The sequence below is a fragment of the Oncorhynchus kisutch genome, linkage group LG16 (assembly GCF_002021735.2).
Source record: "Oncorhynchus kisutch isolate 150728-3 linkage group LG16, Okis_V2, whole genome shotgun sequence".
NCBI lineage: Eukaryota > Metazoa > Chordata > Actinopteri > Salmoniformes > Salmonidae > Oncorhynchus > Oncorhynchus kisutch.
In genome coordinates, this window is record NC_034189.2 from 29,653,890 (window position 1) to 29,666,075 (window position 12,186).

Consider the following 12,186-nt stretch of genomic DNA (forward strand, 5'->3'; position numbering starts at 1 on the left):
TTAGTACACAATCCAAACTCACGACGTGTGGGCAAGTACAGGCGAAAGTTCAGATGAAAAGTCATATCACAGTTCGTAGAAACATGTCAAATGAAGTATAGAATCAATTTTTAGGATGTTTTTAACATAAATGTTCAATAATGTAGAAATGCGATGGAACGCAGGTCGCTCTCACGTGAGCACGCGTGATCAGCTCATGCCTCTCTGGCAGACCTCTGACTCATTCAGCTCCCATTCCCCCCCTCCTTCACAGTAGAAACACCAAACAAGGTTCTAAAGACTGTTGACATCTAGTGGAAGCCTTAGGAAGTGCAATATGACCCCATAGACACTGTATATTCGATAGGCAATGACTTGAAAAACTACAAACCTCAGATTTCCCACTTCCTGGTTGGATTTTTTCTCAGGTTTTTGCCTGCCATATGAGTTCTATAATAATCACATACATCATTCAAACAGTTTTAGAAACTTCAGAGTGTTTTTTATCCACATCTACTAATTATATGCATTTTCTAGTTTTAAGGACTGAGCAGCAGGCAGTTTACTCTGGGCTCCTTTTTATCCAAGCTACTCAATACTGCCCCCCAGTCCCAAAGAAGTGAATACCTTCTTAACAGTGTGTTGCTTGCATACTAACATGCTAAATAATCTGCACTCGTGACATGCTCACAGCATGCTATCTTCCTTCAAATTTTAATTGGGGTTTGTATTCTCAAAATCATTTTTACACCTTTTAACTGTGATTGATTTACTATAAGCAACAAGCATTACTATATGTGAGTGCTGGTAGCTGTCTTAAAGTATAACATGAATCCCTTCTCCTTTGAGAGGTCTTTCAAGTTTACTCTGATGGTGACACCCTTCCCAAAACAACATTGATTGGCCACAAACCTTCAAGTCTGTCGCTATGGTAACATGGCTTTGCCCGTTCTCTTTTTTTCCCTCCCCCTCCTCTACCTTTCTCTATTTGTCCATCTGTCTCTTTCTGCTTCTTGCTGCTTCTTGCACCCCAAAGGAATCTGATTCAGACCAAGAGGCTGAGGAAGAGGTAATATTGTGCCCCTCTTCTCCCCCACTAACTGTTTATTTGTTCATGTTTTTTTTGGGGGGGGGCCAGAAACACGTTGCTAGACGTTCACTATTTTGTCTGTCATTTAGCTCTATGTTAGGTATTAGAAAGGAACGCATACCCCATGTTACAGCTCATCAGCGTGCTTGTCCCTTGTAGCAGAGTATCTTTAGATATTAGTCTTAATTCATCGTGATCGTAGTTCTCTGTACAATTACTTATTTTCTTCCTGTAGCAAAGGTAGCAAATGTGTACATAACATTGCCTACATTTTTTCTTACACGGTGATGGAAATGGTATTAATAGTGAGCGCTATTTTTGTATTCCTCTTTACAGATCAGCAGGAATCTCGAGAAATGTAAGTAATTTACTCTTTTTTTGATAACACTTTTAACTGCTTTTCTTCTTGCTATTTAACTTTTAACTGTTATATTATGGCTGCATTACTCAACCAGTTGAATATGACATTGCTTTGATAATTGCGCTATAGCCATACCATAGATTTAGACATTACCAATGATGTTATGCTAGTTGACTATTGCAGAGCGCAACACAGAATGATAACCTGAGCTACTGCGTAAACATTGTGCTTCCTGTCACCCTCGTTAGCTAAGCTGTAACACGTGGTTTGTCTTTGTCACAAAAACAAAACAACACAAATGTCACTCCGCCCCACCAAGGCAAGGTTATGCCAACAACTTCATCAGGCATAAACTTCTTCGGTATCTCAATTGACACATCGCTGCTACGCACATTAATCAAACTCTCATTCGTACTGTGGTGATGTTTATGTGACAACGGAATAGTACCCCCCCCCCCCCCCCCCCAAGTTACTGTAGTACCTGAATGGCAAAGCAAACTGTAGTCTAGCTTTCTACTCCTCCCGATCCCCTCGTTCATACCCTGTCCATGTGGTGTTTTATATTTTCCCTTTGCCTATAGTTCATTAATGAATTTATCATGAATCATAGTCAAGTGCCACAGCATTACCATTGCTAGATATCTACATGTACTTTACACTGTGTACAATATATAGAATATGGAAAATATTGCACATACCTTCAAAACATAAATGTACAGTAATACATACATACAAACTGATGTTATTTGTTCAATTTGGCTTCGTTACATTGGACAATGTATGTGTGATGTATGTGGCAATTTGCATACACACGTAATATGGACTAATACTTTTTCTGCAGATTTAACAGTTGTAGGTTATGAGAAAATGGTAGACTACATTTCACCACACTATTGAATGGGAATACCTAAATGAACCTCTCTTGATAAAGACAAAAGGCATATGTGCTAGTGGTACATTTTTTGTTCTTTATTACCTAAATCACTTTACATTTACCCCATTCACTTTTCATAAAAGGCTGCATGTCAACTTTCCCCTTTGCTTTGCATGGAAATAACTTGGCTTACATGAGCGTGCATGTGTGTGTTCCTGTGTCTGGGTGTGTGTCAAGTGTGAGAGTTCTTTTGACTCTTTGTTTTGCTTTAACATCGATCTTTGAATTCCTTTTCACTCGCTATTTGAATTTGATTTAATACAATGTTGCTACTCTTAATATGATTGACCTTTTTCTATTCAGTTATGTTTTCAAAAAGTGTATTTAGCTAGACCAAAGTTACATACAAAGACCATACAGTCCTCTAAAAAGACCACATGCCCTTCCCTTAAATCAATTATGGTTTCCCTGTTAATTTCCTTAAATTAGTTTACCAGTTTGATGCTGGTTCAGAACCCTTTATTTTCCATAGCAGTAGAGAAACAAAAATGGTTTGTTCTGTTCAATAGCAAAGAGCACACCAAACCATCGCCTAACAGTTTGCTATCACTGGCTTTCTTCTCAGTTGTTTTTTATTTTCAGTTGTTTTTTAAATAATTGTTTTATTTTTCTGTCTGTAAACAATCTTGAGATGTCTGTCTACCTATATGTTGTTATCCCTTTGTTTGTGTCCCTGTTTCCTTATCCTTTGTTGATTTGTTGGTGTCTGTTCTTGCTCATCGTTTGTTTGATACTGTACTTATTTTAGATGTGTTCTCGCTTTTATGCTGTGAGCGTGGGTGTGCTGACTATGTGTATAAGCAAGTTATTTCCTGCTCATTCCCTTCTCATCTTTATGATTTAGTTGGCATTTTGCTTTGCTGCAGTATTTGCCTCCAAAGAAACCCAGTCGGTCCAAACCCCCTTTCTTTGACACCTTCTGTAGTTGCCGCTGTGGCCCCAGTTTACCCTTTGAACCCTGACAGTTTGTACTGTTCCTGTTCCTGTCCTGACCACATTCTCCAATGTCTGTCTCCTTTTCATTTCAATTTATTATTATTTTTGCTCCTTAATTGTCCTTTTGCCAAAATGGAAGATGACGAAGACACTACGTCGACGGAGACTACGGTCCGGAAGGGAGATTTGATCCGAGATTCTACGGCTCTGGCCAGTCCGGACCTCCTCTCCGATGTGTCTGAGATGAAACAAGACCTGATCAAAATGACCGCCATCCTAACCACGGATTCTACAGACAAATCCAGATCCATGGAAGGGAGCGGTCTGGAAAAAGGGGCTGATGAGGTTCAGGGCGAGCCGTTTGAAATCATGGAGAAGGTCAAAGAGGATTTGGAGAAAGTGGGCAAGATACTTAGGAGCGGAACATATGAGGGTGAGGTGGCAAAGGAGGCGGCAAGAGCAGCCAGAATGAAAGAAGAGTGGGTCCTCCTCTCAGACTGTGAGATAGAAGAGGCCAAACATATGGCTGCCTTGGAACCCCAGGAACCAGTACTACGTGAAGTCAGAGTCAACAGAGGGATTCCCAGACCTAAAGCAATCAAAGATGTGTCTGGGATGGTCAAACACCTGAGTGGTGAACTCAAAGAATATCTCCTGGATGTACCCGAGGGCACCAGTACAACAGCCCAGGAGAAAGAGGTCCAAGAGAAATTCACAGAGGTAGTCCTGCGCAAAGGCGCAAAAAGAACCATGACAACAACAAAAACAACAACAACAACTACAACAACAAAGAAAGACATCAAAATTCCTGCTTTTGACCTACAAAAGCCAGTCCGGAGGAAAGGAAAGGACCAGGAACAGGTGGAAAAATGTACCGATGGGGATGTTCTCCTTAGCGTACCCAAAGACCCTAAACCAGTGTCACCTGTGTCCCCAGTAGTAGAGGAGACCCCCATTGGATCCATAAAAGACAAAGTCAAAGCCCTTCAGCAGAAAGTGGAGGCTGAGCGAAAGGGCCAAAAGCCAACTAGCACCAAGCCTTCAAATGTTGCTGTGGAGAGCAAAATTCCACAAAAGGCAAAAGAATCCATCCCGAAACAAAGCCCCGCAAAACAGGGCACCGCTAAACAGGGTCCACTTAAGTCCCCCAAAACTGAGTCTGAGAAGCTGGAGGAGACCATGTCAGTAAGGGAGCTCATGCGATCCTTCCAAAAGGGGCAGGACCCCTCAAAGAGAAAGTCTGGACTTTTCGAGCTCAAAACCGTCTCTTCTGAGCATGAAACAACAGAATCAGAATCACAGCCCACTCAGTCCAAATCCACCATCAAAGCCACATCAACCTGTTACGAACGGGAAGTGTCACTGGACGCCATACCTGGCAAGCACCACACAGAGAGAGACAAGCAAATTAACCCACCCCGAAAGCACTCCAAAGATTTTGGTGTTGAAATCAAGGCAGAGCTTGAGGACAACCCAGAGTACCAACAGTTTAGGCCGATCTCTGTAGATGGTAGTCCTGCTGCTCAGTCATACTTAACTGAAACCATAGAGTTTCCGTTTTCTGCCCTCGATGATAGCTCTGATAGTTTAAAACATGAGGGCGTGGCAGACTCTCCCAGTGCCAGCCTGGGTGATTTTAGTCCTCCTCACCTGAGCTCAGAGGATAGCCTCAAACACCAGGGCTTAGCAACTCCTGGAACAAGCCCTGACAGTCTCTCTCTCTCTCCCAAAAATGCTGACCAGTCCACTAAAAACTCAACAGCTGTAACTATAGCTGTCGAAGATGACAAGAAAAGTAAGGATAAGTCTGGAGACTCCGGTGTGGGGACCATTGATGACCAGCCATCAAATGAAATAACCCTCCCTGTCTCGTCCAGCAAGGCTGCAGACGACCACACCACAAGTGAGTCCATAACTTTTCAGATGGTCGAGTCTAAGTCCTCTAAACCGAGAAAGCTTACAAAGAGAGTTTCTGAGACTTTAGAGAGCTTCCTAAGTGATGACGAGAGCCCTGATGACAAGCTAGTCTCAGCCTTAGCTGCTACAATTGCTTCTAGTGCCTGTACCGAGCATCAAGGAAGCTTAGAATTGCCTTTAAGACAGCAAGACTCGGATGCCCTCAGTCCTTTTGCCGACGACTCTTTGACCATAAGCCACAGAGACTCTCTAGACGAAGGTAGTCCCCTCATGGAAGACAACTCTTCCCATAGGACCCCAGACTCTATCGAGCCCAGCCCAACAAAGGAATCCCCTTGTCGTGACTCCTTAGAGAGCAGCCCGGTAGAGCAAAAAAACTTCCCTCCCGCTCAGCCCAGTGGGTCCTCTAGCCACCCAGAGCCCTCCAAAGCCACAGACTACCCCCCAGACGTGTTGCGTAGTAGGCTACTCAGGGACCAGGAGGCTAGTGCTAATGATGATGACAGTATCGAGCAGACATTGTCTCAGATGGAAAGCTCTGGTAAGAGTCCTCTCTCCCCCGACACCCCTAGTTCTGAAGAGGTAAGTTATGAGGTAAACCCTAAAACCCCCGACAACATGTTCCTATCTGTGGTGTCCACACCAGCTGTCATAAACGAAGACTCAGGGGAAGATGATGATGAGTCAGAAGCACAGAGGAAATTCACTCCAGAGGAGGAGATGTTTAAAATGGCAGCCAAAATAAAAACCTTTGAGGAAATGGACCAGGATGCCAGAACCAAAGAGAACTCTCGAAAATATATCAGTGCCTCAGCAGATGACGAAGCAGGGGACGATAGCTTCAAAACAGTTGAACTAGAGTCCGCAAATGAGACTGAGCTCACTGGGGCCAAAGAGACCTCAGAGTTAGCTCTTTCTGCTGAATCCCTTATTAAAGTACAACCTCCCTCTCCTTTTTCAGCAGGTGTGCATGAAGGAGTCCACCACACAGAGGCCAAGAGTGTAGCTACAACGGCAGCAGTGGAGGGAACTCAGTCTGTCTCAGAGCAACATGTCTCACAATCAGTTCCTTCGCACAAAGACACGGATGACAAAGACAGTTTAGCTCAAATGGCTACCATGTCTTCGAGCTCTGAGGGGGCTGCAAACATAACCGACGAGCAGAAGGAGGAAAGCTTGAGGAACTCGAGGGGAAGCAAGGAGGATGATGGGGGAGAGAAAGAGGCAGATACAGGCAGTCTGCAGACATCTGCTGTAAAGGCTCCCTGCCAGGTAGAGAGTAATATAACTGATGAAGTGAAAGGAGATTACAGGGGGCACTCAGGAGCCCCTGAGGCAGAAACGTCCTCGACCATCATTATCAGACAAGCAAGGGAAACGTTCAAACCTGAGATCTGTATCTATGACGACACAGAGGAAGACGATGAGGAAGAGGAACCTCCCAGAACCAAGTCGAAGGGCGTGACTGCCAGCGCGGAGGCAGACCCCTGGAGCGCCATGCGTGAGGACGACGACGCTTTCGCGGCCCGTGTCAAAGAGGAAGAGCAGAAGATCCTGGGTCTGATGGTGGACCGGCATTCCCAGGGGGAAACCCCAGACACCACCCCAGGAAGGAGCCCCACAGAGGAGAGCACGCCAACCAGCGAGCCCAATCCTTTCCTCTTCCAAGAGGGGAAGCTCTTCGAGATGACCCGGAGCGGAGCTATTGACATGACCAAACGGACCTATGAGGACGAGGGCTTTGCCTTCTTCCAGATAGGAGAGCAGCCTCTAGAGGAGGCGCTGTCTGAACAGGTCAGAGAAGAGCCAGGAGATAGAGAAGCTACATTAGAAAGTGAAGTGGGCCTCAACCTGACTCTGGAAATAAAAGTGGAGGAAGATGAGAAACAAGCAAAAGATGCTCCAGAGGACGATCAGACAGTTAGCGGGGCCGTAGCAACTTTGCCTTCTAAATCAGACGCCTCTAAATCTAGAATCCCTAGAATGGGTCTTTCCGCCTCAGCTAAGACCACTAAGAAAGACAAAGACTCAGTATCCCCAGTATCTCCTGAGGCTTTAGAAGTTAAACCAGATACAATTGTAGAGGAGACCCCCCTAGAGGTAGAAAATAGTTATTTAGACCCAATGATAGCTAATGTTGAGACAGCAGTAACAACTGTCACTCGATCGGTGTACCCTGAACAGGAGCAAGAGTCCTCGGACTCCTCTCCCGAGGAGCAGCATTCGGTTATAGAACTCCCCAAAACCATGGAAAAGATCACAACCCCAACTTCTAGTGAAAAAGTGAAAAAGATCCCAACTAAAACCCCAGCTACGGCTCCAGCCAAGGCTGGCCCCCAAAGTCGAGCTAACACTTCTTCCTCCTCTACATCCCCCTATTCAGCTACTCCTAAAAAAGAAACCCCCTCTACAGAGTCAAAATCAAGAATACCTGTCAAAGGCAAGGCTAACCCTGTCAAGCCTGAGCCATCAGTTAAACATACTGAGTCTTCCCAGGACACAAAGCTAAAGTTCCCAGTTAAAAAGGACTCGAGGAGAAAGTCTGAGACAGATGCAGGTCTCTCAGCAGTTACCAAAACCAAGACTTCGTCTTCCAAAGCCAAGAGCTTCTGTGAGGGAGACGAGACATCTGCTGAAAAGGGCCAGGTTCGTCCCATGAGCACTGATTACTCCACCAAGCCAAAGTCATGCTTCGGCTTCCAATCCAGGCTGCCAGTTAGAGGCAAGCTTGGTCAGCCATCACACACTTCCACCCCCGCCAAAAAGAAAAGCGAGCCACGCAAGAAGTCCATAGAGTTTGTTAATGAGATTAGTGACGAAGCGGCAAAGCTGGTTGAGAGATTGGCTCAGGCCGAGAAAGACAAAGAGCGTGAGGCTGCCACCGCTGCCATCTCGGATGACGAGAGCAGTGGCATAGACCCCTCCGCCATAGAGAGAGAGTCTTTTCCCGAAATGCACTTCCCTACTTCCGGAGATGTCTATCCCATTAGACCCCTGTGGGACGACCCTGTTGACACGCAGATGCAACGAATTCCCAACGATACAATCAGAAGACAAGGTACCCCTCTCCTCACTGGGCTCATTCTCTCTATATTGTTTCTCGCTAGCAAAGCTAGCCGTAAAAGGTGCCGCTTCTCTGTGTCTTGTAGCTAAGGCTCTTTGTAGGTTAACACTCTTTGTGGTTGCTTCTGTGGTGTTTAAGTGGTGTCTTGTGTTTGTATTTGTCTCTTTTCCTTCTATGTGTTCTAAAAATCTCAAGATTGACTTAAAGTCAGGGACTCAATTAAGGAATTTAGAATCAGTTTTAGCTTGAAAATGTGTCATAGGTCATAGTCAGGTTTAGTATCAAATGTGTTTGATGAACCCAATTAGGCTGTAGGAGAAAAGCTGAATTGAATACAATGAGAGATTACATTTTTCCAGAGCTGTTAAACTACTACTATCTACTTTCCATACAGTATATTTCCGTTAGTGTTTTCTTCTTCTAGAGTTGCCAAAATCGCATGATAAAAATTTATGATGGTATTGCTGCCCTATAAACCAACAGCATAAGAAGCTATACACCAAATACACGTCTGTTTCAGTTACTGCTAATTATCGACACATACCTCCAAACAGCTAACATTATAGCACTACATGGCACAAGATAGCCAGTGAAGAGTCTTTTTACTCATGTGCCCGGTTGAAGATAGCCTTTTCTTCCTCATGTGAATGTGACTTTGCCTGGCCATCCTTGTGGTGGCGTTTACAGTAGATCCCCAGGATGAAGCCGAGAGGAAAGAGGAACGATTGGAAATAATAGCCGACCACCTGGGCTTCAGTTGGACGGGTGAGTGGAACCCCAGGCATGGTGGCTTTCCTAGAGTGTCAGAGACAATAAAGGCTGAAGATAATGTTGATTTAAACACTTTCCTGTGGTTCATGAATAATGTTAACATCAACATTACGTAGTTGACAGTGAAAAGTGTCTGGTGGGTTTTCTAGAGCTGGCTCGAGAGCTGGAGTTCAGCGAGGAAAGGATCAATCTAATAAGGATTGAGAATCCGAACTCACTACAGGATCAAAGCCATGCCCTGCTGAAGCTCTGGACTAACAGGGATGGCAAACATGCTACAGGTATGCTGATATATCACTCCTTATTGTATTAGAATATTTATCGACATTTAGACTATTCTGAGTATTTATTATTGATAATTTTCATATTTTCAGAATGGCTTATTTACTGTTATGATATTGTGTTATTCTGTTGTTATTTCTTTCCACAGAAACTACATTGATCAAACGACTCACCAAGATCAACAGGATGGACATTGTTCACCTCATCGAAACCAAGATAATCAAGTCCACCCAGCAGGACACATCGTCCCACACCTATGCGGAGATTGAGAGGACCATTGCACTGGATCACAGTGAAGGTATAGTGTATTACCGAGCAAAATATAAATATCTTTATCAACCAAAATGTACTAGCTATGCCAAAGAGATCACAGGTTAATAACGGTGTCCATATCTATGCCTGTCCAGGTTTTTCTGCCCTCCATGAGGACATAGACAGTCCCCGGCCAGGCAGGCGTACAGGCGGCACCCCCAGTGGGCCAGGGTCCAGGCAGGGGCCCTTCATGGTGTCAGAGGAGGACCTCTCCTCCAGCATGTCATCACTGCACGAGACGTCAGGGCGGGTGGAGACAGACACATCAGTAACAGGCCTCCTGAGACACGCCCAGAAGGAGAAGCTACAGAAAGAGGGTGAAACAACACAGTAAGTCGTCCAGTCAGTGTAAGAGTGAAGTATTGAGTGAAAGAGAAATTGTTATGCTTAAAAAGGTCTTATGTTGTTTTCTGCTATATTCTGCTAATGTTGTATGGTTGTAGAAACAAACAGTTCAGTCAAATAATCTTGATTTGCATTGTTAAAATCGCTAGAAATAAACCGTTTTTAAGAATAACTGTATTTAATTTTTTGGGGAGACTTCACATGTTATTAGATGTTTGACTTATTTTTTGTTCCTCAGTTCTGTGGGCGGTACATCACAGAGTGGATCAGACAAGGCTGAGTCACTACACATGGGCACTTTTAAACAAGTAAGTCCCTTCTTCACCTTGTACCGCACCTCCCCCTACCAGCTCACCTCTCACGTCCTAGATCCTGCCTACAACGGGCCCACCCCTCCCTCCTCATCATCTCTATCTGTCAAGCATAAAGAGAAGGGGGCACAGCGGGGTGCAGAGTGTGGCGAGGGGTCACTCCAGCCCCCCCAGGCTGAAAGTGACAACAAATGGTTGTTGTCGCCAACGGGTCACCAAGAGTCACCCACTAAAAGTAGTAAGCGTGTCTGTGAGAGCCGTCCGTTGTCCATGACCGACTTTGGGGACAGTCTGACTGAATGTGACCAGGCCGAGCCAGACTTCAGTGAGCTGTCTGTGGAGCTACAGCAAACCTCAGAGTACTACACCTACCTCTCCACCACCTCCGTCACTAGGACTTCTCAGACAACTGAACTGATTTCTGAGAAGATCAGTATTACAGCCGAGCCTATGAATTTACCACTTCCTCAGTCTACTCAGCTTCCTCAGGCTTCTGAGGTGGTACGCCCCAAAGAGACATGTGAGATATTCTCAGAGGATCATATTGACGAGGTGTCGCACCGACTTTATAAAGTCCTGTTTGGATATGTAGAGAAATCAACTAGTGAAGAATCCAAGAAAACACCAATGGAATTGGATGAGGTACCCGGTACTTACAGAGCCAGCCGGGTTTATGAGGCAGATTCCCCTACCTCCATGCCTTTGATTGATGTAAACCAGGCTACTCTTGACCAGGAAGCTATCTCCACTGAGCTTTACCTCAGACCTGTAGATTTCAGTCCCGTGACCCCAGAGTCTATCACCTTTGGGGTGAGTAAGGAATCACAGACAATAGCTCAGACATCATCAGACGTGTCAAGAACCACTCTGATTCCGGAGTCGGTCACAGTAGAATCCATTGTCAGCACTGCATTTATCCAGATATCACATGACTCAACTGCTGAGACCCGAGCAGAGGTGTCAGCTCTTCCAGTGTCTGAGTTAGACATGTCTTTGGCTCCAGAATCTCTACGTTCCGAAACCGAAAAAAGGTCTTTATCTCCTGACTCAGCATCTGAGTATGCTAGTAAAATTGTAGTTTCAATGCATGACCAATCATCTTCACCAGAATCAGTGACATCAGATGATAGGTCTAGGTCCCAATCACCTGACTCACATATACCCGAGTATCGCCCATCAACACCTGATTCATCCATACTGTTGACTGAGAGTAGAGCCTCATCTCCAGAGTCACTGTCATCTGATACTGAACTAAGTCTTCTCTTGCCTGACTCGCCCATACCTCAGTTCAGACCCCTGTCTCCTCTACCGCCCCCTGAGGTTGAATGGGAAACTGCAGAAATACCATCTTATGCCCCAGGACAAATGTTCTTAAGTGCCCCTGGAGCTGCAAGTAGTCTACTAGCACCAGGGCTAGCAGAAGCAGAGGACAGGCCCTTGACACCTATGGTTCCTAACAGGGGAGAGTTTTCCAGAGCAATATCCCCAGGCAGTGAGTATTTAGAGAGGAGGGCATTATCACCAGACTCACCCCAGTCAATAGTATCAGATACAAGACCCCTGTCAGCTGAGTCTTTATCAGACTATAGACCCATGTCAGCTACATCACTGATGTTACTGAATGATATCAAAGCATCATCACCTGTATCTACAGGATCAGTAGATGAACACAGATCTCTGTCTCCAGATTCACCAATTACACAATTTTGGCAATCAGAACCCATTGCTTTAGTGAAGTTTTGTAGATCATCATCACCAGAATCTATATTTTCAGATATAGATTATGAAACCGCACCATTACTTTCATTACTTTATAAGGATAGACCTTCATCACCTGAATCAATAGCATCAATACATGAGTATAGAGCGCTATCACCTGACTCA

At 44.9% G+C, this 12,186-nt stretch overlaps 1 protein-coding gene across 8 annotated transcripts in view; it reads left to right on the top strand.

Moving 5' to 3' along the window:
- The window catches only part of LOC109906763 (ankyrin-2), a 116,592-nt gene that overhangs the window by 82,746 nt on the left and 21,660 nt on the right, over positions 1 to 12,186 (top strand). For 7 of the 8 annotated variants that reach the window (XM_031792195.1, XM_031792197.1, XM_031792201.1 and 4 more), the window contains 8 exons: positions 1,016 to 1,048; positions 1,406 to 1,427; positions 3,440 to 8,275; positions 8,969 to 9,046; positions 9,202 to 9,333; positions 9,483 to 9,632; positions 9,742 to 9,976; positions 10,230 to 10,299. In XM_031792195.1, coding sequence (XP_031648055.1) covers positions 1,016 to 1,048; positions 1,406 to 1,427; positions 3,440 to 8,275; positions 8,969 to 9,046; positions 9,202 to 9,333; positions 9,483 to 9,632; positions 9,742 to 9,976; positions 10,230 to 10,299 — 5,556 coding nt within the window. The remainder of the gene's footprint in view (positions 1 to 1,015; positions 1,049 to 1,405; positions 1,428 to 3,439; positions 8,276 to 8,968; positions 9,047 to 9,201; positions 9,334 to 9,482; positions 9,633 to 9,741; positions 9,977 to 10,229; positions 10,300 to 12,186) is intronic. The other variant, XM_031792199.1, reaches the window with a different exon arrangement.